Raw genomic sequence first — 27,245 nt, 5'->3', positions numbered from 1 at the left:
TCGACTTATTTTTGATTGAGCTAATTATCTTAATTAAACCAATAAATACTTATTAAAATATCAATATTTATATTGTCTTAAAAAAAACCTTATAATTTTGTGAGGAAAAAATTATTGTACTTATTTTGTTTGGAATAATCAAAAGGTGTTTTATTTTTGGAAGATTGATAAAAGGTCATATTATTCTTCACAATTTTTTCTAAGGGCCTGTTTTCATTGACTGAACTGAGCTGAGCTGAGCTGAACTAAACTGAACTTATTAGAGTTGAACTGATTAGAGCTAAACTGAATATTTATAGGAGAAGGAAATTAAGAGTTGAACTGAACTGAAAATAATCGTATCAGAACAGGCCCTAATTCAGGGTATCAACTTTTACTTAGATTCTCTTCATCCTTAATTCTACACTTCCGATTTTCTGTTCCAAAGTAACGAAGGAAACTAAACAAAGATCGTTCAAAGATCAATGCCCTTACATGTATAAAATATTTTGCTTAAGATGCAAGATTCACAGTACCAGGCAGTCTACATGAACAATTGCATCATACAATCAGATTAGAGATGATTTACATAGCCATGGCCAATTGTTATTCGCCAAACATGACAAAGCAAACAAAATGACTTCAAACAGCTTGCATAACGTCAAGAGTGTAAAATCATACAGATTGCAAACCTTTTTATTCCCTGTAAAATACATTTCATATTGTAACCAATTGAATATGTATGAACTTTCTATGAGTTCAGATCACATCTGATAAATAATAAAAGCATAAGTACATCATTGCTCATAACATGAGCCTGGACCTGTAGGTGGACGTCGAGCATAGAAGTTAGTAAGAGGAGCAGCTTGAACACCACGCATGTTCAGGAGGCATCTGAAGTAATGCAATCGGGGTAGTGCTGTTTTGTTAATGTTTTCTACTGTTGTAGCTTCTCTCATACTCCATAAGCGTTCTAAATAAAAAGGTTGGTTGACAATCAGGAGAAAATTAGGCAGAAGCATATACACGTATAATTCAAACTGCAGCCACTACCCTGTCAAGCGGGGCAGAATTTATGATATTGAGACAATGGATGAGCAATCTAGCAAGCAGATTGCTTTATACACAGATTATGACAGCTAAGGCAATGAACAGAGACAAGACTAAGTTAGAAACCTATACGTCGTTACCTTTTGGAAGAACAGAAGAAACAAATCAAAGTTAAAACAGTTAATTTACTTACTGCACAAAAACCACTGAAACAAACAAATGAGACTAGGACCGGGTATAATTTGAATGATCCTTGAGTAGCCATGATACAATTTATTGACCCAGGCTTGTAAGTGAACTACTTTCAACTGCAAGTACAAAATCTATTGGTGGTCCCTCAAACTTCAAAATCCCATGATAAAGCCATAAATTATGTAAAGTGATCCAATATATTTGGAGATGGGTTTCTGCGAAGTAGGATGCCTCAATGCTAGCAACACAGATGAGAATTTATATCTAGCTACAGGTGTGGCAAGATTGAATGGTGACGTAGGACATCTTGAAGCTTGAGTAAGACAGATTAAAAACAGTTAATATCAAAGTTACAGTACATGTGAAAAAGTAGACTAGCAGGTGGGATGACCTGAGAAGGCTGAGATCCAACCAACCCAAGTAACAGGGTTTGGTTTGATTTAAAATATTAATCCATGTTAATTTAAGGCGCTATAAGCTACACGGTAGTAAAGGAACTTAACAAAACTACTTTCTTTTGGTCTGGTTTTAGGGTTAAGTCCTTAGAAAGACAAGTTCACCATCACCATCATCTTCACCTTTGGCAATTCTAGGAGACTTGCCATAGTTTAATCTATGACCTTCAGATCACAAAGAGCGCCTCAAGTTTAAAACTAGCTAGCTCACGCTCTAATGATAGTAGGGGGGCTGTCCAGCACCACATCACAATTATTAATTTATTATTGGCATAAATGCCATCAACTCAAATCACGTCAAAGGTCAATGCCGAGTACTTTGTTGCCAAATAATTCACAAGGAGTAAGAGAGGGGAATTCCAAACTGGTCAGTATGATCAACACACAGCAATTTTTTTTTCTTCAAAAGATGTGATCACTAAATGTACCTGCAGCAGCAGCAGCTCGTGGCCATATTGTTTGCTGAATATCTGAAGTATCAGCTGTCTCACCCCACATGCATACTTCTCCTCCAAGAATCATCTTTTGCTGAGTAACATTAGTAATTCCCTCCAAGGGATCTGCCTCATAAACAGGTTGCCAAGGGACGTCTAAATGATCAAGGTACCAAACACCTTGATTGCTAAATATACATCTAAACCCTTTAGCCACAGCCTTGGGACAGATTCCAGAAACCAGCCTACCACCAATTTGCACTTGTTACATAATTATAGTCAATCAAAGAATCTTATAAAGTAACAAGACATAAAACTCAAGATTTAACTGAGATGCAACTTACCAGTTATGCACAACTGTTCTTGGATTCAGCTTCGAGGGGAATGATCTGAACGTTTCTTCCCTGAAAAGAAAATATTATCGATCCAAATCAAGTGTTTCTCATTCAATATGAAAGCAAAGAGTGACACATGCAATCTCATCACAAGACTCTAAAAAACAAGTTGTGGAAGCACACAAATGAAACAGAATTTGTCGGCAACTTGTGTAATATTGTTTTTCACTACAAAGACGAACTTCCATGCTTAATAACTGATGTTAACTTATGTCATGACACTTCACACATATGCAACCTTATTTCCTTTTTTCACAGCACCTTTTGTCATGCTGTGGGGTTGAAAACAGAAGTTTGGTCTTAGACCATTACTTTATAATTACAAAGAAAAAAAAAAAACAATGATCTTGTTCTTCAATAAAAAGACAAGCATTTTGAAAGGATGAATCTAACACAAAAGGTTTGACATAGTAAACAACACACGTAGGGAATATGATCACACTAAGAAAAGCTTTACTTCGTCAGCCAAACCAACAAACAAAGCATATTAAAGAACATTTGTTTTATTTTATTTTATTTTATTATTTTTAAACTTGTTAAAGGGAAGCTGCCTCATTCTTATCTTTCTAAATATGCCTCTCGGCATCAGAGGTAACCACATAGGTTGTGTCATATACTTGTGAATAGGAATGCTGATGTTTTGTTTGACACCCATGGACAAACATTTATGTGTAGATAACTGTTATAGACTAACTAATTCAATGTAATGCAAGCACAATTTAACACACTCAAGCTAGAGAAGGACTGCTTCTTCATTAACAGGATAATGGACGGATACAAGTAGCAACTTTAGGCTGCCAATCCCCAAGCAACTTTAGGTTGCTACTCTCCAAGTGTTTCCCCACAATTTTCTGAATACCCTCCTCATTACACATACTAAATTACTTATACTAATGGTCAAGGATGACCTTAAGGTTTACATGTGATTACATTAACGAAAATGGAAAAACCATATTAGAACATACTAAAAGTTGCTTGCTTTCCTTCCCTCTCTTCTTAATTAAACTTCTCTTCTTCTTAATTGGAATTGCCCCCCTTTGCTGCTGCCTGTTGATGCCCGTGTTTGACCCTCCTAGTGTAGACTCGCATAGGCTGACCGGAGTCCATCACATTACTCCCCGCCACGAGTTTCACCTTGTCCTCAAGGTGGAAGGACGGGAAACGATCATTCATGGCATAGAATTCCTCCCATGTTGCTTCGAAAACCACTTAATTAGGACTTCCAAAAGCACCACATTCCCTTCTCGTTTCTTGCGAACATCCAAAACCGCCTCTGGTTCCGCCACGAACTCGAATTCCTCTGTTATCTGAGTTGGGATGGTCGGGCTAGTGTGGCGGTCTCCCACTGCCTTCTTTAATTGGGACACATGGAAGGTCGGATGCAGCTTACATTCGGCCGGTAAGTCGAGCTTGTAGGCTACCTCACCAATGCGTTGGACGATCTTAAAAGGCCCATAGAAGCGGGCTGCCAGCTTCTCAAATGGCCGTCGAGCCAAGGACTTTTGTCGATACGGTTGCAACTTTAGATATACCTCCTCTCCTATCGTGAATTGTTCATCTCGTCGGCTTTTATCAGCATTTCCATTCATAACTTGTTGGACTTTGAGCAAATTCAACCTCAACTCGTCAAGCATACAATCACGCTCCAGCACATGCTCTTCCAAGGACCCTACCGGAGTTTGACCCCGGCTAACCCGCCATAGCCTAGGTGGATCGCGACCATAGACCACCTTAAAAAGGGTGGTTTTGGTGGCTGAATGCGTGGAGGTATTGTAGGCATATTCGGCACACGACAACCACTGAGCCCACCGCCGCGGCTGAGTAGAGGCAAAACACCGCAAATAAATCTCCAAACCTTTGTTCACAATCTCCGATTGACCGTCGGTTTGGGGATGATAAGCCATACTTCTCTTCAATTGCGTGCCCTGAATTCGGAACAATTCCTTCCAGAAATTACAGATGAAAATTCGATCTTGATCGGAGACGATCGAAGACGGAAATCCGTGCAGTCTCACAATCCCCGTTATGAATTGATCGGCCACTTTCTTGGCGGTGAAGGGGTGTTTAAGTCCGATGAAATGCCCATATTTCGAAAACCTATCCACCACCACCATTATGGTGTCCGTACCTTGAAAAAGCGGTAAGCCCTCGATGAAATCCATCGGGATCTCCTCCCAGATCGCCGCCAGCACTGGAAGCGGTTGCAGGAGGCCGGCCGGTTGCTTTTGTGACCCCTTGTTGCGTTGGCAAACATCACATTGACCCACATATTCCCCAGTCGCTTTCCTCATCCCCGGCCAATACTACCCGGCCGCCGCGCGGAGGTACGTCTTCACTTCACCGTCTGCCCACCGGTCGGAGAATCGTGGTATTCATGAAGTAATTTGGGAATAACACTGGCAGACTTAGGCAGCACAATCCTGCCTTTCTATAATACCCGTCCATCCTCCAAGAAGAATCCATTGGGCCTGGAATTTGTGGACTCAAGGCCCTTCTTAATTCAGCCAACCAAGCATCTCTTGACAGCTCCTGTCCAATTCGTCCCACTTAATTCCTTGGGTGGAACACATGATTTTAACTCACAACCCATCCTTGAGAGCGCATCCGCCACGCGGTTCGAAGCTCTCGGCCGATATTGAACCTCAAAGTCGAAACCCACAAGCTTGCACATCCACTTTTGATATTCATTACCCACCTCACGTTGTTGAGTTATGTAACGTAAGCTTTGTTGGTCGGTTCGAACTATGAACCGCCTCCCCAAAAGATAATGCCACCACTTGACAATAGCCAAGCATATGGCCATTAGTTCTTTCTCATATATTGACTTAGCTTAGGCTCGGACCCCGAGGAGCTTGCTATAATATGCAACGGGTCGATTCTCTTGCATTAGTACGGCTCCAAGGCCATACCTAGAGGCGTCGGTCTCAACAACAAACATTTTGTGGAAGTCGGGCATTGCCAAAACCGGAGCGGTAGTCATGGCCACCTTCAATTTCTCGAACGCAAGTGCCGCTTCATTCGTCCACCCGAACGCATCTTTTTTAAGCTGAGAAGTTAATGGCCCAACAACTTGGGCATAATGGGCTACAAATTTTCTGTAGTAGCCCGTTAAGCCTAAGAAGCCTCTTAACTCCCTCAAATTTCCTGGCTGGCTAGTCAAGGATGGCTTTCACCTTCTCATTGTCCATAGCTACTTCATATTTGCCAAACTCACACTTTTTATAGTTGGCATATATTTCATGGTCTGCCAATTTCTTGAGGACTTGTCGTACATGATCACAATGACCTTCTTCATACTTGCTATACACTAGTATGTCGCCAAAGAACACTAGTACAAACTTCCTTAGAAATGGCCTAAAAATGTCGTTCATAAGTGATTGAAATGTTGCTGGGGCGTTGGTCAACACGAATGGCATCACCAAAAACTCATAGTGGCCCTCGTGAGTACGAAAAGCCGTCTTATGAGTGTCTTCGGCCTTCACGCGGATTTGGTGGTAACTGGACTTTGAGTCCAATTTTGAGAAAATTGCCGACCCATGTAGCTCATCCAATAATTCATCGATCACCGAAATGGGGTATTTATCCGGCACCGTTTCTTTATTGAGAGCCCTATAGTCCACACAAAACCGCCATGAACCATCTTTCTTTTTAACTAGCAACACCAGACTTAAGAAGGGGCTCATCGAAGGCTTAATAATTCCGGCCTCCAACATCTCCCTAATTAATTTCTCAATCTCGTCTTTTTGTATTTGCGGGTAGCGGCATGGCCTTACGCTCACCGGGTCGCTGCCTTCCCTCAAAGTGATGGTGTGCTCGCGTCCTCGAGATGGTGGCAGTCCGTGAGGTAGATGAAAGACAGTGGCAAACTCCTCCAATATCCCCTTCAAAAATTCTAGTGGCTCATCCTCTTTATTGGGCCCAGATTGCATTTCTGGCCCAACCTCTTGTTGCCCCATTTGATTAATCTCAACCCAAACTCCTCCTCTTTGCTTACTGATGGTTCTAAGCATTGCCTTGAGGGATATTTTTGCCATATCCAAGGACGCATCACCGGTCAACGTGATCGGCACTCCGGCCACCGTAAACTTCATTTCGTGTGTCTTCCAATTGGTGGATACGGTTCCCAACTTCTCCAACCATTGGACTCCAAGGATAAGATCGGTGTTCCCTAGCCCAAGTGGTAAGAAATCCTCCACGACTGTTATCCCTCCACCTAACTTCACCTTCACACCTTGACACACTCCTTTTCCCCGCACCATTTTTCCATTCCCTAGTGACACCCCAAACTCGCCTCCCTCCGTTAAGGGAAGCTTAATCGCTTTTACTACCGCCGTCGAGATAAAATTGTGCGTGGCTCCCGGGTCTATCATTACCACTACGGTTCTCCCTTTTATCTCCCCCTTCAATCTCATGGTTTTTGGGTTTGATATTCCCACAACCGAACAAAGAGACACCTCTACGGGTGGTTCGGGTTCATCAATTTCGAGTCCCCCATTATTTCCCACGTCTATCTCCTCCACCTCATCATCGGCCCCCGCCAACAAGACACTTAATTCCTTCTGTTTACACCGATGACCAATCCCCCACCGTTCATCGCACCGAAAACAAAGCCCTTAGGCTCTCTTCTCTTGCAACTCACTCTCGGTGAGACGTCTTGTTCCACTTCCTGTCTTTTGAGGGGTGTGATACGAAGTGGATCGGCCCGTATTGATGGAGCCTTGTGATTGTGGGGCCTTAGGCCAAGGTTTGGATGGCCCACCTCCACTAGGTAACCCATATGTCTTAACTAACCCACCCTCGTTGAAGGGTTGGGTGTTTTGAGTTGGGCTTGAATTGGAAGGCCCAAAACTCAAGCCCCCTTTCCAGCCACCCCAACCTTCTTACTCTGCTGCACTCTACACTTTTCCTCAATTCTTCCTGCCATTTCCATGGCCTTCTCCAAGCTTGTTGGGTTGAGCAACCTCGACTCGGTTTTAATATCCCTTCTTAAGCCGTTGATAAATTGATCAAGCATGAGACTCTCGGGGATGTCTTCTAGTGGGGCCGCCAATTCGATGTAACACCGGCGAAATTCCGCCACCGAGCCCCCTTCGTGAGACACCGCCAGTCATTGCTCGTGCAAGCTCCCTGAGTGCGACGGTCGGAACTCGTTCAAGATTCTTTGCTTGATATCCGGCCACCCATAAAATGGCCGCCGTTTCTGCTCCCACTGGAACCACTTAAGGGTTGCGCCATCCATTGCGACCACCGTGGCCTCCATTTTCTCTCTCTCCGACAAATGGTAAAATTCAAAAAACATCTCAGCTCTCGTGGTCCAGTTGTCGGGGTCAGTTCCTTCAAAGATCGGCATTTCTAATTTCCTGTGCTTCCACAGGCTGCTGCAGCCACCTCCTCCGCCGCCGCCGCGCTATCCACCTTGGTCAGGTGGTGGCCATTCTTGTTCATCGTGCAGCCAGTCCCCGATTAGTGTGCGGATTCTGTCCATCTCAGGCCGTGGACTATTTTCCCCCGTCAACGGAATCGGTTGGTTGATGGGTTGTGGAATGGGTTGAGGACGAGTTTGCTTCGCCTTTTCTAACTCTTCTTGTAGCTTGGTGATTTTTCCTCGGTCAATTGCGGCTTGTGTATCCACGGTGACTCGGAAGTGATCGATGCGATCCTCCAATTTGTTGACATTGGCTGCGACTGCCTCCTTTGTTTTCTTTCGCTCTTCCTCTATCTTCCGCCGTTCTTCCTCCATGGCTCACAGCCGCTGTTACAGCCCGGGTAAGGTTGTCGTCTGGCGTTTGTAGTTTCTCTGCTATAGTCGTCTGAGTTTTCAAATCGGTAAGTGTCTCTTCCATGGTGTCCAGCCTCTGTGACGTGTTAGCCTCCATTTTTTTTTTTTAAATTAGTGTCGGGGTGGTGGTTTTCGGCACCGGTCGGCCAAGAGCACCGCTCTGATACCAAGTTTGTTATAGACTAACTAATTCAATGTAATGCAAGCACAATTTAACACACTCAAGCATAGAGAAGGACTGCTTCTTCATTAACAGGATAATGGACGGATACAAGTAGCAACTTTAGGCTGCCAATCTCCAAGCAACTTTAGGTTGCTACTCTCCAAGTGTTTCCCCACAATTTTCTGAATACCCTCATTACACATACTAAATTACTTATACTAATGGTCAAGGATGACCTTAAGGTTTACATGTGATTACATTAACAAAAATGGAAAAACCATATTAGAACATACTAAAAGTTGCTTGCTTTCCTTCCCTCTCTTCTTCTTAATTAAACTTGTCTTCTAGTTAATTGGAATTGCCCCCCTTTGCTGCTGCGTGTTAATGCCCGTGTTTGACCCTCCTAGTGTAGACTCTCGCATAGGCTGATCGGAGTCCATCACAATAACTAGATATACAAATACTAGATATACACATACTAGACATACAAAGAGGCTTACCAGTTGACAGGTGTCCGATTGTTTGAAATAGCTATTTCCTGAGCTCTTAGCACAAAATATTGGTAGGCGTCATTATGAGTCATGTTATGGTCTATTAACCTGCATTTAAAAAAAATAAATAAATAAATAAAAGTTGTAAAAATTATGATCACCATGGGAAAAATAGTCTAATGCCATGGTAGAAAAGTATATATTCCACAAATAAATATAGGAAGAGGGAGAAAGAAAGAGAGTGGGATAAAGGGAGGGGAAGGGGAGAGAAAGAAGGCACTGCTTGACTTAATAAAGTTTAAAAAGAAGGCACTGCTTGACTTAATAAAGTTTAAAACTTCATTTCCCTCGACAAATGACCACAGACAAAGTATTGGTATCCAGACAGCTTTAGCCAAGAATGAAATGTTGATCAAGACGTAAGAAGTTCATCATAGATCTAATTTTCCTGGAAATTTATTCCTCAAGCTTACAAGTACTACAGCCCTTCTGGTATAAGTGTTTCCATAGCCTTGCCTTTATATTATTCAAATATATCAACCCATCAGATAGTTCCGGGTTTCTCAACAACTACTATCAGAATCTTTGTACAGATATTTTCAACAATAATGAAAGACAATCCTACACTGTTTCAAGAAGCAAACTGGGTTCCAAGTTCACAAAACATTAACAGGTCTGTGACTCTTTACATGAATATCATTAGTCTCAAGAATTCACCACAAAACTTACGAGTACAATGTAAATAACAAGGGTGGTCAATCTGGGTACAGTTACAATGATGAGTTTCTCATTCAGTTTCCAAACTTCTGGACAACCCCACAATATCCTGAGAATAATACAGTCTAGAAGGTACATCTGCTTGCACTCTTATATCTAACTTAGCCTAATTCCAGAGAACTTGTTAAAGGGTAGAGAATGTTTCAACTCCTGGAAAGAATGGCTAAAGAGTAAGAGAATTTCTTAGTAGTCAATGGCTTCTTACCTCTGAAAATAATTGTTATATTGTTCCAACTCATCAAAATTAAGAATTCACAAAGATTTTACCAAAAAAAACCCTTCATATTAGTTGTACTTTTCCAATTTTTATTTATCCACAACATATACATTAGAAAATCCAATAAAAAATTATTCCTATACTAACTTTGTCCATGTATCTTTTTTCCAAACACTCTGTAGTATAGTAGTATGTAACTCATGTTTCCAAACAACAGGACCGTTATAGAGAAAAACAATACATTAACACCACCACAACTACCAACAACACTATATTGTAATATAATAGAGGGTGAGGGTGAGGGTGAGAACACTTGAACAAGAAGAGAAAACACACTTTACGGAAGAATAATATATAACGGCAAGCAAGTCATGAAAACTTATATATACACATGATGGGAGAGAAAAGTGTTGGAATAGTGTCATTTAATCAAGAGGCATTTCTCTAGATAAGTAGTCTAAAAATTCAATCATAGAGTATTAGTTGATTCAAATATTCAATTATATTCAGTGATTGGAAACGTTTGGCTAGAACAATGTACAAAAAAGCTCAAAGGCACGCTGAAGCGATAAGGGTTATGCAGCACCTAGGTGCGCCCACCTCAGTGAGCCTCTTTGAAGTGAGGCGCAATATATAAACTGTTAAACAAAATTGGCAGAAATTTGCTTCAGGTGCGCCTCCGATGCGCGATTAACGCCTCGCCCATGCCAAAATAAGCGCTTAACCCCTATCGCCCAATCTTATATGGTGTAATAATAATAATAATAATAATAATAATAATAATAATAATAATAATAATAATAATAAAAAATTAAAAAAAAAAAAAGGGAGGAAGTACATATGTTTTCTATTTTCCTATCAAAGCAAAAGCCCTAATCCTAAACATCTAGTCACGAGTGTGAGTGGGGATATTAAATCTTACTTCTACCTTAATCTATGCGAACAAACTCATTGGAGATTCAATATTTGTTGTGTGGACACCCTCACACTGTGATTGAACGGATTGGAGAGGAAGAACTATATTGTTATTATTCATTAAGTTCATAATCAACATGTGCATAAATCTTTTGATATTTTTCCGCAAAATTGTATTTTTACATCAATTAACAAAAGGTCCCTTGGAAGAAAGGGTCATGCTCAAGGGCCCTACATGTAAGAGCAGGAGATCCCCTCCACCTAACTTGGGATCAGCAACAAAAACTTCAAACCAAGGGTCATATCCTTAATAAGTTGAGCGAGAGCCGCTTTTTTTACCCCCCTTTTTCAAATCTTCTTGGGTCTACTTCTTTCACTTAAAATTCCTTAAATTCTTCTAATTGAAGCATGTGAATGTATCCTACTCCCCCCTCTGAACAAGTCCTAGCATCTAAGCCTCCTCTCTCACATTTTGTCTTCAATAAAGATCAACACTTCGTAAGTTATTAAACTTTGTTCTTAATTTACTATCTCTTCTATTAAGGTCCCACTATCCAATCATAATGCCACAAAAGCTTAAATTGGACTATCAAGCGTAGAGGATGAACTGACAGAAATTTATGCACTTGGAAAGAAAGAAGTCAGCAATATTGTGATGGTGAGAGCTTAAAAAGTTACAAGCGTCAAGAGCTCAAGTTCCTTTTTTCGGGCTAGGTTGTATAGCTCGAGTCAAGTTTTAGGTTCCCTATGCACTTGATTTATTTTTTTATTTAATTATGTCGTGATTAAGTGTAACATGATTTTGACCTTGGCATAGTTTTGAACCTCAGCAGGTACTTATCAAATATTTAACTTGCAAAACCTGAATATCCAAAGTTTTAGAAAGCTAATATGTGCCAACATAGATAGCTTAAATGGCTGCTACAGGCAATTATAGGCCAATACAGCACAGTATAACATTCATAAGACCTGGACCACAATCCATTACACACCACAATGACGTATGCTTCTGTGATGTATAACTAACCTGGCCATCCTTTTTGTATATGGGTAGTACCTTTATGGTATTATTTTTGTATCTTTTATTGTTAGTCATGAAAATGTACAGAAAATTCTAGATATTGACACCAGTAAAAAACCTGAAGTAATGGTATAATTCAAAGTTTTACACTACAGAACAGGAAATTGTGACAAAAAGGAAAAGAAAAGTACTATAACGAAAAAATACCATTGCTTTATGTGTGCTGTAGAATTCCAACACTCTGCCAAAGATAAAAACACACAAATTATTTGATAATAAGCAGACACCACAAATGGAAAAGTTTTCAAAGCACAACATTCCTATAAGCAATTTACAACCATGAATAACAATAAACATAAGTTAGCCATAACACAGTTTGTTTTCTCATTGATATTACTTCAAATGCAAGTCTACATGGAAATAAAGAAATACAAGAACACAAGGAAAAGCAATAAAACGAGGAAACTAGTCATGGTGTGAATAAGAGTTGGAGGCACCCTCCTCAGAACAGTTTGCTTTTAGCACGTGGTATTGATCATTGTCCACTTGGTATTGGTCACTAGTCGGTGGGTGCTCTTGGACTTGACTACCTTATTCTTCATCACAAACCGAGAAATTCTTCATCATCTTTTCTTGGTACTTGTCATAGAGAGGCCCAAACTGGAGAGTTGGGTGAACAAGTTCAAAGGCAGCCTGAAAACGACGAACGCCCGTTTCTTGCCCAACTCATTGGCTTCAACACACTCTGCAATGTGGGCCTGCTCGTCTGTTGTTAAGAGCCAAGCCTTCGCCATCTCTTGCTGAGTGCTAGCTGTCTTCAACTACCCCTCAACACTGGCCAACTTTTCCTTTGTCGACTCCAAATCCGCCAGAGCCGTCTTCAACTTATCTCTAGCCTCCTTTCGCTCTCTTCTGATCCGGGTCACCCTCCAGAGAGCCAGATGCTTAAGGTGTGTCATCTCTTTAAGCTGCGATTCTAGGTCGCCAACTTGCTGCTTCAACGAGGTGACTTCTTGAATGGCTTGGTCCCTCTCTTGGGTTAGGCATTCCACATTAAGCCCATGCTTGGCAAACGCGGCGGCCCGTACCGAATACTATAGTGAAGGCATGTTAGTCACAACGCCAAAAAAAAAAATAATAAGGAAAAAGGGTCACTAACCTCGTCCCACGACTACTGCATGATCTTAAATTCACTTTGGTGATCCAAGCCCTTAAAGTGGTCCGTGTCAACGCTCGAATAAAGGTGACTTAAGGCTGACTTGGCATGCGCCTCCTTACTCGAATTATCGAGGTCCTAAAAAGAGGCCCTACTAGATGAACTACTGCCATCATCGCGCCTCTTCCTTTTGGGGCTTGACGGACGCTGAGGGGATGGGACCATCTGATCATTGCCTTCTTGCATTATTGAAGGCTCTCAGGAGCCATAGTGGAACTTTTCCCTATTACCTCGACCGCGGCTGAAGTAACTCTTCCCTGAGTCCTCTGCAAAAATTGCAGATTAGTGAGATTCAAACCACCAAATGCATTCAAAGTCAACCAAGAAAACTTACCGAAGGTGGGGGAGGTATCTCCCTATTTCCCTTTTTTAGCTGCTTCCTCACCGCGGCGGCAGCTTGCACGCCAGGACTTTCTGGTTCTTCAACGCCTCTGAATCCATGAATCCGAGAGCTGCACAAAAGTTGGAAGAGATTTAGGAGTCAATAACGCAAAGGCATCTATAATTATAATACGTGCGAAAGACCCCCTCCCATCATACCCTGCGAGCGGAAGCCAAGGCCTACTGTACAAAGCTTCCTCTCATCCTCTAGAAAGGCCTCCAGGTCATGGGTAACTGAACAAGGTCGCCTTTGATCATGATCATGAAACCCTAGTTTCTAGACAAAGCGCAACTACAACCTCCTTCTTCGTCATTGGAGGAATGTCGTAATTCAAACTCAAGTTAGGCTCCCCTAAATTTGGAACCAATGGGATGTCCTAACTACGACAGTAAACAAACATAAACTGACCACGCCAGTTTTTGACGTTTGACCTTTGATCTCACACCACTTTGAAACCATTGCGGATGCGAAATGTCCACCAACCAGTACCAAAATTATCTTTGGAAGGGATCAACGTGAACAAGTTTCTCCAAAGCCTTAAAGTCGGAGATCAACCTATCATGGAACACACCACCAAAAAGGAGTACACTTTTAGCCAAGAGTTGGGCGTTAAATTGCAAATGGCTATGTTGTACTCCCGTAACAGAGTCCTCACAAAGAGGTGGAGGGAAAGCGCATTCCCTGCTTCAATAATTCCAAATACACGGCAGTGCACCACAGAGGTGGAGTCACAGGGGTGTCCCCATCAACAGGAGCGTACCCCACAGTTACACCATATTTCTCAGCCATTGACCGTGAATATTGGTCTAGGTGGTGTCTAAACACCGCCCTCAACCCATAATCCTGCAGGCCTCCCCCAATCAGCTGATATCGTTGTATGTCGCCCTGGTGATTGCGATCTTCATTGCTTGGTCTTCCACAGCCTCCATTATTGTAACTACACCATTTACAAGGTGCCTATTAAATAAACTGTCTCCCTCTGAGAAGGCCACATTCACCTCACTTGGGCCATAGTCCTCCTCATATGATGAGTATGGAGACCCGCTAGGAAAATCCGACGACACATCGGCATAAGGGATGCCGAAGGTAGCAGAATAATCTTTTGCTGCTTCCATGACAGGCTCACCTTACTCAACCCACCATGGCAGTCTAATGCTAGAGGAACTTGACGATGAAGCCATTAAAGAAAGAAAGTATAAAAGAACAAGGGCGTATCTTAAAAGAAAGCGTCTTTTAACTAAATGGAGCTCCTGCCAATGTTGAACCATGAATACTGCCTTGTCTACCTCCGAACAAGAGCGTACAAGCCTCCTTCTACCGACTTACGTTACAAACGCCTTCCTCCACTACTTTCTCTCACTACTTTCTCTCACTAGAAATCTTTTGAGTAAATGTGGATGAGAAATGTATGAGAATTTGGCTATATAAAGAGAAATATTTGCCTCAAAATGAGCTAAAAGACACTTTTCACTCGTGCAAAAGAAGGGTGTCACAGACACTTGTCACTCATGCGGAAGGAGGATGTCATAGACACTTGTTACTCATGCAGAAGAGTACAAAGAATACATATAATTATACGAAATCGTATACAAAAGAATCTCTCTTATCATCGCCCACCCAAGGGGCTCTTAGAAAGCGTCAATTACATCATCGCCCATCCTAGGGGCTCATTATAGGGTGATCCGAGCACGACACCATTCCAAGCCATGCCTCAAAGTGAGACCGTAATTAGAAAAATGGCATTTTCACCATGCTAGAGGCCTTTTTTCGCAATTTCGTTGGGCCAAAGCTCCTGCGGACTTTGTAGCTGCGAAGACCTCGAAAAATACACAAGTTGAAAAAAAAATTTGTTTGATTCGGACACCCAAGGACCAAGTTATGACCTCCCGAAGTTTTTGTCAAAATTTACTAAGTAACGGGCAACATTGCTTTCAGCAAATGACAAGATGGGTCACTTTTAAGCATTCTTAATAATGATAGAAAGTTCCCAAGACACTTCATCGCCCACAAGACACACGAATGCCAAAAACATCCCTATTTTCATGCCGGAAAGACGTGCAAACGCCCATGAAGACAAGGGGCTGCAATGCACAACAAGATCATCGCCCACCATGGGTTGGCCTAGCTCAAATGTCTGGTGCACATTGAATCATCGCCAAGGCCTAGATGCTCATTGGTGCGCCACAAGTCATCGCCCACCAGGCTTAGGTGCTTGCTGGCACGCAGCAGACCATCGCCCAGGCCGAGGATCAAAGGCTGGTGCGTGCTGGTGCGCGCTGCAACATCGCCCAGCAGCCATCGCCCAGCAGCCTGCCGGGCAGCAACATCGGAGCCTGGCAACATGGCCCAGCAGCCTGCTAGGCACCTTCGCCCAACACAAGGGTCAGGCTCGACTAAAAAAAAAATATTATTATTAAATTATTGTTATGAGGATGCTACTCGAGCACAGTCCATGTCACCGAGCCGGTTGATTTCATTCAATCGATGTCTTTCCGACAAACTCCCAAACCGCAGAGTGCACTTTACGACTTTGTCGTGGTGCTAATGTTTTGACCCCTGTGGGCCCACGTTCATTAAATGCGGAAATTACCAAAATGCCCTTACTTAAACCCTAAACAAAAAATTCCATAATCATGCACAGCACGCATCTCAAGAAACCCTAATGTGGCCCAACAAGGCCTAAAACGGCCCAGAACGGCCAGAAACCCTAAGCCTCACCCTAATCAAGTTAGTTAATCTTCTCCTATAAATACTAATCTACACAGATTAGCAAGGTAATTAATTTTCTCCAATCTCTCTTTCTCTAAAAATTCTTTCTCTAAACACAGTTGACTGACTTGACCGTCAGAGGGGCTTTCTCGGGAACACCCCCCCAGGTAGTTGACTTTCGTTGTTTTGCAGGACTCGGTTTAACAATTTTACTGAGCTATCCCTCAATGATAAAAACTTGCTATTTACCTAAGAACCTGTCCCTCTCTGCACTCATCTTCCCTTTCCTCTTAATTTCTCTCAAAACTCTCTATTTATCCAACTACAAAGCTCAAGGTTGTTATGTTACTTAAAGGTTGTTCCATTTCTTGCCTTGTTCAGTTGAAAGCTATCCATATCATGTGTTATATACTATTTTATTACCCCATCAGCAGTTATGTCCATTGTTAAAGTCATATTCATATGAATACAAACATATCACATATTCACATATAAGAAAACCTTAAAAGTTTTAACTTAAAGTCATATGTAATCACTTTTAGGTATAAAGTCTCTCTCAGAATGACAAGTTTAAATGCATATCTCCATGTACACTCTAAACAATGTCCCAGAACTCTTGGATCTACATTCTATAATGATGAATTGAAGCTTTTCAACTTCAGAATTTAGCCACAATGGTAGTAAAGTGTGACATAACACTTGCGAGATACTGCTTCCACAAAATCCTTTAATGTTATAGCACTAGGAACCCCAAGGCCGACTTCTTTGAGTTCTTTCTATGATACCAGCAGCTTCAACAAGACAATTTACAAATCCCATATACAACTAGCAGCAAGGGCTACCCACCCCATCAGATTCATCACCATCAAACGCAAATCTGAGGGCTGGCATGTACTCTGTTTTCCTACTCTTTAAAAGTCCACCTCAAACCCCATATAGTTTGGCTGCTTTTCTGTACTCCACAAAAGTCACACACTATCTTTCTATTAGTGTTGGGGAATGCACTGTAAACAGAGCAGACTTTTTACTCTTATGGGTAGTGTAAATTAGTATTAAGAAATTTACATCCATAGTGACTGAGCCAGGCTGAGGTATGGATCAGAAGGTTGGCAGCAGTATAGTCATATCCAGTAAAGCGAAATTGATTCTAAAAAGCACTTGGTAGCTCTTAACCCTTATCCAAATTCATATCCTATTTAAGTAAATAAAGATTCTTGGTTCCTTGTATCATATTTCCACTAATCTACACTAGTTAAGGATATGGCAGCATACATCCCTAGCGTAAAAGCCAAATCCACATGGTTTTGTTGTGGTTCTTGTGGTCCTACTTTAATAATAATTGCTAATGGATCATAATAATAGAGATCAATAGTATTAGATCTCAGACTTGCAGTTATGTAACAGATATAAAAGTTATCTCCGTCCATCTAAAATTCACCCTTTGTATACATTAACTACGAACCAGAAAAATCAAAAAAAAAAAAAAAAAAAAAAAAAAAAAACCCTACCTATATCTCCAAGAGTAAAATAGCTCAAAAATTATGAACATATAGTTCAAAATTGTGAGCATAGAATTCATGACCTTTGAACTACAAACAACTTTTAACAACATGTGAGACTTAATAATTTTGTGTACTAGGGCTTTTACTTTCTTGGGTACATAATATTAAGGCAAAACTTTTTCTTTCTTTAATACTTCTCAGTCCGTTCACCTTTGAAACTTTTAAAAGTCGAGTTGTATCTGATTAATATTTGATGATGATTGGATTTCTTCTTAATTATTTCTTAATAATTTCGAAATTGAAAGACAAAAAAATGGATGGAAGAAAACAAAAGGACCCTTTTGATGGATAATTGAACAGAATCTAAGACATCCTGAAAGGTGATGTTAAAGATTTTTTTTTATAATAAGGTGGTTTTAGACGAAAAGAATATAAAATTAAATAAGCCGGTTGTTTTCAAGATTTCAATAACAAAAGATGGATTTCAGCAAATTTTCGTAGAATCTTACCCACGTTTGGCCTTTCAATTTTTTGGTGAAACTAAGAGTGGTAATTTTATCCCAATCTACCACTTAACTTAGCTTCAAATTATAACAAAAATACAAGATATTTAAACACCATCTTCCATGAAGAAATTAAAAAATTATAGTGAAAATGAGTGAATTTTTGCATCACCTGGTGAGAAAGAAAAGGCATGATACGAAAACGAGCATAGAGATTTAGTGCTACAGTGATAGTAAATTAAATTAACCGAATCAATTTTGTGAAGATAGACACCTTTCCTTCCAATTTATTTTTTGAAAGACATTAAAAAAGAAATAGAAGTACATTTTGTCTTGAAAATCCTTTACTTGATCAATCAAGGATTCTTATCTATGGCATAATGTATTATAGGATGCTTTAAAAGTATACCTGTATTAACCTCATCGCCTCCCAAGTGGAATAGCTCAAACGGAAAGATTTTTCCCATATCTGCATATTGCAAATAGTAGTCGTTCAACATATCGCAAAAAACAAAAAAAAAAAACAAAAAAGGGACCAGCTATAGGCTAATGTAGCAACAATTTCTTTAGTATGGAAGATAGATAACAATAACATGTAATTCTAAACTTTCTACAAGGTCGTTTTTTTTTTTTTTTACTATATCACTAAATCTATAATAACTATAAGTATGGATAAATGCTGGCTCACCACTTACGAGTATTTTAGAATTACAGTGGAACTAAAGAAGGGAATTGTACTCCTTCAAAAAAAAAAAAGTGAATTGTACATGTAATAATGTTTTTTTTATTGGAATTATAATAATTTTCTTTTTCTTTTTTTACCGGGAAATTTTAATGAGGTTTGAGGGTCTATTTGATCAGTTTAGTTTTGATAAAGGTTTACTCTGTGATACTCTTCAAAAAAAAGGTTTATTCTGTGATACGAAGATCTGACCTGTCAAAATACCAGAAACCACATCAAAAGTAAAGTTTTTGGAGACATCAAGTGGCTCTTTACAGGAAGAAGAAGGCCAAAGATCAGGATATCCAACACCCCTGCATAAAGAAATTATCCCTATGAGATTAAGATTGGAGCTAACCTGTAGAAGTAAATATAATAAGATTCACGAAACATGAGCAAACAAAACTCACGAAAGGAACAGCTTCAAGATAATCAGAAATCGACATGCATCAAAAGTAGTTTAGAGAAAATGCAAATATACTGCAAAATATTACTTGTCCCTAATGAAAAACTTTGAGCTATCAGCACAGAGCCACAGACAGTCAGACGAAAAACATGAGCAAACATTTACTCACAAATCACAATATAATACATGGTGTGGAAGAAGGGAAGAACAAATACTAATCATATCAACTTTTTTTTTTTTTTTTGAAAAGATATAATCATATCAGTTTATTACAGCTTTAATAACTAAACAAAAGGGGCAGCTTCAAGAAATTCAGAAATTGACGTGCATAGAAGCAGTTTTGAGCAAATAAACAATATACTACAGAATACTATCTTTCTCTAATGGTCACATTGAGAGAAAAAAATATCCAGGGGCCATTTTTTCAATCAAAAAATTTTAAAAACCAAGCATGGGATGAACACAGGCAGAGCTAAGATTTAATTTTCCATAAGAATAGAGATTATAAATAAAAACAAATTTTTTGCGAGTAAATTAATATCTTGGATAACTTTAACAGAAAAGGGATTCGCCCTTTTGAGCTAGCTGATTCTACAGATTCTTAAGCTTTTTCATAAACAGAAATTAAAGGGGCGCACAGGAGATTACATACCATGATTCCGCATGACCAGGAACATCTATCTCTGGCATGACATGGATGCCTGACACAAGTGCAAGTATCATAAGGCAAAGCCATACAAAAAATTAAAAAATATGCATATATACAGACATACAGCACATGCAAATGCCCTTTGCTTAAGAGGTGCTAGGCGCTACAGGAAACAAAAGGATTCAGAGGTGCGAGGTATGACAAGGTACGCAACTCTTTAAAAATGTTGTAGCAACAGAAATAGGAGGGAGAGAGAATAATCAAAGTAATAAACGAAGGGATAAAGAATAAAGGGAAGGGTGCTCCATTTTCCTCATAGCACCCAGCATTGCTCAAGATAACGAGGGTGGTACCTCACTGTCAATTAGGCTAAGGCAAGCTACAGGAGCTTTTTTCAAAAAAAGCCAAGGGCCAAGAAGATCATCCACATGCAAGAAGTAGACACACACTAAAATCTGGCATCTAATTATATTGTTCAGAACAAAATGAAACAATTTTAAGGCAGCCCATAAAAGAAAAAGAAAAGTGATACTTCGAGGATAACACAAGATATATAGCAAAAGATATAGCATACCTCTTGTTTTTGCAAAGCTGCATGTGAGCCATCACATAGATGCAAAGGTTGAAGGAGAAAATTTCAGTTAGTGAATGTAGAATCAAGCTTTCACAAAGTCTATAACCAAACAGGGAGGGGGTGAGGAGGGAAGAAGAATGTCGGACAGGTAGATCATAATGATGCCAAATAGATAGGTGATTACAATGAACAATAGCAGCAAATGAATAAGGACAATCAAAACATCAGCAATACAGCATGCCCCGTAGATCAAACCTACTAGGGAAAAGTAATCAGATCTAGTTTGTAAATTAAGGATAAACATATAATACATAGTACTCAGATCAAATCATGAACGACATTACTGACATGTATTTTATAGGGTATATTGGAAGATATAGTAGGTTTTCCTGGATTTCGTTTAACAAGATCCCAAAAAGAGGACCAGTTTATCCCAGGAATATATCAAATGCATAAATTAAGGATAAACCAATACCATATAATACATACTACTCAGATCAACTTATGAATGACATTACTGACATGTATTTTATAGGGTATATTGGAAGATATAGTAGGTTTTCCTGGATTTCGTTTACCAAGATCCCAAAAAGAGGACTAGTTTATCCCAGGAAATATATCAAATGCATAAATCCTGTACCAAACATACTAGTCAGATTAAATTATGAATGACATTATTGACGTGTTTTACAGGGTATATTGGTAGCTATAGAAGGATTTCCTTTACCAAGATCCCAAAAAGAGGACCGGTTTATCCCAGGAATATGTCAAATGCACATTTACCGATCCAATCCGGTCTAAACTTGGAACCGCACCTGAAAATGTAGGTTTAATTTGTTCCACTTCAGTCCCATAAAATCATCGATTCCAATTTCCAGTCTGGACTTGGCGCACAGGCCTAAAATACTATTTACCTCCTAAGTCTTAAGTCAACTCATGTAGCAATGGTGCGTAAGAAAAAAATAATAATAATAAACTGCTCATGATTTTTATCGATAAAAAGATGGCTTATGCCAAGGTAGTGAAGGTACCAAAGGATGTACTTTGGTGGGAATTGACAAATAAGGGTGTATCACATACAGGAATATCAACATTATTAAACATATGTGCGGTGGAATGAGGACAAATGTTAGAATTGGTTCAAAAGGGTCCAATGATTTTCCGATTAAGACCAGAATACAAAAGGATCTACAAAATTCTTTTCTCTTGGTAACAATTATGGTCTTATAAACAAGAAGAAATTACACACAAAAAAAAAAGTGTCATAGACTCATGTATGTTGTTGGCCTTGTTGCAGATCATATTTTGTTTAGGTGGATGTGCCTTGAACATGTGCTAAGAGTACGTTTGCACGGTGCACACAACTATGGTAACAGACAGAAGCTTTGAGGAGGCACAGTTAAAAATGAAACAGAGCATTTGGTGTGCAATTTGGCATGGAAGACACCAATCAAGGTGTTGTAAAGCTAGAAATCAGTGAGTACTTCATATATTTGGGATCTATATTTAGGGAAAAAAGGCAATGTCGACCCAGATGTTCTGCACATATTCAAGTTTGACTAGCTCAAATCCAGAGCAAGCCCCTAGAAATAGAGTGTGAATCTTTCTCTAAAAAGGACAAAGAATTCTTCTAGGATTTCTGTTTGGTGGGCATGGTGGCTTTACAATACTCATCCGAATGCTGGGATTTTTTTTTTTTTTTTTTTTTTTTTGAAATAAGAATGCTGGGATTTTAAAAGATCATAGTCAAGAGGAGGTTTTTTTTTTTTTTTTTATTTGAACAAATAGTCAAGAGAGATTAACATGGTACAAATGCTTATTTTGAGATAGATGTGTGTTGAACATGATGAGATAGAATCCACAATTAAGCAATTCACACTAGTGCCAAAATGACATATATTTTTAAAAAAAATAAAATAAATAAAATAAAATTATGAAGAACACATATTTACGCTAAGGGGTGGTTATTGGACAAAGTAACCAATGGGTGTAAGGTTAATGCAATAGGGCATTTATTGGACAGGGGAAAAGGTATTTTATACTTAACTCCAAAGTATTGGATTTCTATAACTCTCATTTCCTTAACACCCTCCTCCCTTTCTGTAAGATGTCTTACTTTGGAATGGGAAAATAAATAGTTTCTTGCATTGCTTACCATTACATATTACTCCCTCCATCACATAATACTTGACACAGTTTCCATTTTCATCCGTCCTAGAATACTTGACACGTTACTAAGTATGGAATGTGACCACTAATAAAATAATATTTTCCCACATTTTCTCTCCCCACTCCCACCCCACTTGTTGTTTTCTTGCAATATAAAAATACAAAAGATAAACAAATGTTTTAAATAGACCCACTTGTAGTTTTCTTAAACTACATGTCCACTCCAATGTCCCAAGTATTATGGGACGGAGGGAGTACTACATACGTCTTGATTTTACATAAAATCCAATGCAATTTCAACAACATGTAGGAAAAGATATATTTAAAAACATTTGACAAATGTTGTCAGGGCAAATGACTAACATTAAGAGACTAAAGTTCCTCGGTGTTTTCCAAACTAAACAAGAAAGGTTGTCATTATTTGAACTTAACAATTTATAATGAAGGCAGAAGTGAGAGCTTACTTGACAATTTCATAAGCATCCTCAACTGTGTACCGCTCCCACCTTGAGTATGAACCCTTCCACAAATTTGGATATGAAGGAGTTTCAAGAGGAAAAGACTCCTCATCCACGATATGCCAATGAAGAACATTCTACTGAATAAAATTTTAAACATTAGGAACCAAATGAAGCAGCAAGACAAGACAGCTTTTGTCAAATACACCAAAAAATAAAGAAAAATAAAAAAGAACCAACAACAAAAGAAAAGTTGACAAGAAGCAAAGCTTACAAGTTTAGCATATGACATGGAATCAATAATTTGCTTAATAACATCTATTGGTAAATAATGCCGAGAAGTATCTGCAAGAAAGCAACAACTGTAAGAAAGAGATAGTGATAGATAACAGATTCAACCAAGCCAATTACTTATTTAATTGCTTTCCTTTTCCAATTTACATTAGTGGTAGCTCGAAGAACATTAGACATTATTGGGATAGCAAACTGAATCTAAGGCCCAAAAATACCCAATTGAAATCTTACAGATTCCTTTAGATATGGCTTAGGCTTACCTATAAGAAGTCCTCGGTATGCAAACCTCGGTTCATCTTGAACATACCAAGGAGCCTTCATTACTTTTACAGTCTTTGATTCATAATGAAATGTGCACAACTGGCTGAAAGTCTGCATGACAATATTAAAAGGAAGGTTCATGAATTTAAATAGAAGGAGAGAGAGTGGGAGGGATGTTTAAAGTACCAACATGATACTAAAGAGGGGAATAATGAAATCTGATTAATGTAAAGGAAATAAGAAGAAAGTGTTCTGGATGTACTTTCATCAAATTATGGGAGAAAAGTACTTCCTAAACTTTTTCTAGTTCCATCTTTCTCATTTTAAGTAGAAAAGATACCAACAAAAGGAAAAATATATCCCGCTTCCATTTAATCATTAGATTGTTTTATATTGTGTGAAACACCCAATGACAACACACTAAGTACATAAAAAGAGCCATCAAATCCAAGTCAACCAAAGGAAGCTGTGTTCGTTGAGTGGCTCAAGTCTTCATTTAGGTCATGCTTGGATTAGGGAAAATGAATTAAGGGGTAATAAAAGTCAAACTACGAAAAACATAAATGACTAGAGGTGGCGTTGTGGGAGATAAAGCGTACAAATGAAATAAAGTTGTTGTGACATGAGAAAAAGAGAGAGATGAAGGAATCATTACCCTCATACCCTAATGTAACTATTACCACCAAAATGAGGGCAATAGTTCCCTTTTCTTTACCTCTCACCACACCGTCACTACATAATCCCCTTACAATCACACCATTAATCTCTCCTTTTCCTTATATTCACATTCATTTTCTTAACTTTGACTTTCATTACCCTAGTAATGCATCACTCTCAATCCAAGCATGCCCTTAAAATGTGAGTATGCATGTGAGTTATTCCAAATTGGAGAAGATGCAATAAAACTACCACCTTATGAAGGAGTAACTCCCGTTGACAAATGGCTTTGATGGAACCTCACTTAGACTTTCAATTTGTAAATTGTCGAACTCTCCTTTGTGAGAGCAGCCGAGACTACACCCGATCCAAACGACCCGAAATCTAACCCAAACCGTTGACCCAAATTGACGGGTCTAGCCAAGACACACATACAGATACAGACCATACACTCATACAGTAACATCAACGAATATTTTATAATATGGTACACAAGCAATGTGAAATGCAGTTTTGAGCATATGACATAGCTCAACAAAAAAGACATATTCACATAATGCAATAATCAATTTCAGCCCGCACAATCACACCCTAGCAAAAAATATACTACGTAGTAGTCGAAAATGACATTGCCTACAATCCTAAATGCGTACTCTCACAGGCGCTTATTGATCCATAGTTGCAGCATACTACAATGTTTACTGTGAAACAACTACACCAATTAAACATTGCTTTGGCATTTTAAAAAACTCCACTTCCCAAGCAACCTTTTAAGCTCACAAACACAGAGAAGTTTGACATTCCATGACATTTTACAGTCATGGCATAACAATTACAGTTTGGCATACGAACGACTGAAGGAGCGAAAACGGCCTAATCATTAGCACTTAAAAGCAAATTCATAGCCACAAAAGTACTAAAAATCCATACCTCCAACGCCCGCAATCCACCATACACAGTATTGGCCTACAAGCAAGAAATGCAATCAGCCCTTCTACTTCTACCTTAATAATCACTCCGAAAATCCTCAATCGTTGAAGTAAAAATCACAGGAAAACTTACCTCGATTTCAGCAAATCCAACAATTGAGTGATTATCTCTCCCAGAAATCCTCAAAACATAGCTCTCATCCACTCCAAATTGAAGCTAACAACATCAAAATTCAACAACATCAACCAAAATTCCAACCAATCAAAACTCAAAACCCTAAAAAAAAAATTCAAAACCTCTTCATCAGAAGAACGAACAACGATCTGAACAACACTGATATCAAAAACCGGCGTCCGAAGTGATCGAAATCCGGCAGGAACAGTCGTTGCATGTGAGAAGATGATGCGTTTGTAGCGAAGAAATGCGGCGGAGATGATCGGAGAATTGCCGGAGAAGGACAGAGAAAGGTCGGGATCGACGATGAGAGTATCGGCGCCGGAAGTGAAATTTGCCGGCAATGGCCAAATGTAGGTGAGAGAGTCAACATCGTCGGAAAGTGGAGAAGATGACGAAAGAGAAAGTAGTGTGGTGGTTGTAAGGAGGAGAGAGAAAATGGCGGCGGAGGTTGACGGAAGAAGCATCGTTAATGGCGGTTTTTTCTGTGTCTGGTACTCCGATGTTTTTTTGGATAATGATTGGTGTGACTGTATGTGTGAGTATAATTGTACAACTGGATTGTTGTGAATTTGAAGAGTGTAAGATACTTCAATGGTTTTTGTTTGTTTGACTTTTTAGTTCACTGGGAGAGCTCAAGTGGATGCGCGCGACATGATTAGTCATTACGGGAAAGTTGTATATTCGAAGTTCAGAGTTTACAAACTTGTAGTTGATGTTGAATTACGCTTATATTAAGTTGATCATAGACACATATTATATCATCATATATATGTTATTGTAGAAACACGTTTTGTGTAACAATGATTTTTTTAAAACGATTTATTATAATTCACCCATTATTTAAAAAATCAAAGCTAATATTTCCTCTTAACTTTGGAACAACATACGTATACCATTTCATGACTACAAACCTACAGTAGCAGGGTTATAGATAGGTGTTGTCTCTAACAAATCGATACAATGGAAAGTGTGAATGAGATCACTAATTATGAAAAACACCCCTTTCAAGAAATCTAGTCACTATGCACGGTATAGAATAACCGATTTGTCCTCCCTCGATAATTCCCTTTAATCCCTTCTTACTTCCTTCCCCTTTACACCGTAGTCAGTTTGGTTTCTTTTCTTCGTAGAACATCTACTCCGGCACAGTTATCAGATTAATTTCATTGGTCTAAATGTTATTTAATCACAATTATGTGTAAGTCATGAATTTTGGCCTTCACAAAATATAGGGAAAAAAATTGCCCACATAAAGAAATAATCTTTTCCTTGTCTAGAGACTAATGTTGTCATGTAATTATACCATAACCCTCATTAAATATCAAAATTATTCCATTCTCCATTTAATTTTTTTAATTAATTGATAAGTCACTCGGCTTCTCTTTTACTCGGTAAGTCGGTAGGCCTTGAGTGGGGAATCTGCAAACAATAAACCCAGGAGCAGTAAAAATACGTCTAAAGAATGAATCCTTTTTTTTTTTTTTTTTGAAAGAGTCCAAAAATTGAATCTAATTCAAGGACATAAGCCAAGTACTTTAGCAGATGAAATAAGTGAAATGCAGCCATGTCAAATGCAATCCATAGCATACAAGATATAGTAATAACTAATTAAACTATTTCTGAAATATCACAGAGCAAATTAACCCATAAATACATAGTTATTGCATAATGAAAAACTGAATCCGATAAAACTATGACAATTAGGACAAAGCCAATAACTACTCACAGTCCCAAGTTAAACATTTTAAACAAAAATCAAGATGCTAGAA

At 39.1% G+C, this 27,245-nt stretch overlaps 1 protein-coding gene across 1 annotated transcript; it reads right to left on the bottom strand.

Annotated features, from left to right (window-relative positions):
- Positions 1-473: 473 nt before the first annotated feature.
- On the bottom strand, positions 474-26,151 carry LOC145591596 (beta-hexosaminidase 1-like). Its single transcript, XM_081648103.1, has 15 exons — positions 25,596-26,151; positions 25,432-25,515; positions 25,300-25,335; positions 23,712-23,823; positions 23,432-23,502; positions 23,164-23,294; positions 20,531-20,547; positions 19,960-20,008; positions 19,115-19,215; positions 18,590-18,649; positions 12,076-12,109; positions 8,948-9,046; positions 2,455-2,514; positions 2,105-2,355; positions 474-952 (listed from the first exon to the last, which is right to left on the bottom strand). The coding sequence occupies exons 1-15, from the start codon at positions 25,938-25,940 to the stop codon at positions 777-779; spliced, it is 1,626 nt and encodes a 541-aa protein (XP_081504229.1). The 5' UTR covers positions 25,941-26,151; the 3' UTR covers positions 474-776.
- Positions 26,152-27,245: the final 1,094 nt, after the last annotated feature.

Source organism: Chenopodium album, chromosome 18, assembly GCF_948465745.1.
Source record: "Chenopodium album chromosome 18, dcCheAlbu1.1, whole genome shotgun sequence".
Lineage (NCBI taxonomy): Eukaryota > Viridiplantae > Streptophyta > Magnoliopsida > Caryophyllales > Amaranthaceae > Chenopodium > Chenopodium album.
This window is presented reverse-complemented; position numbering and strand designations above follow the sequence as displayed.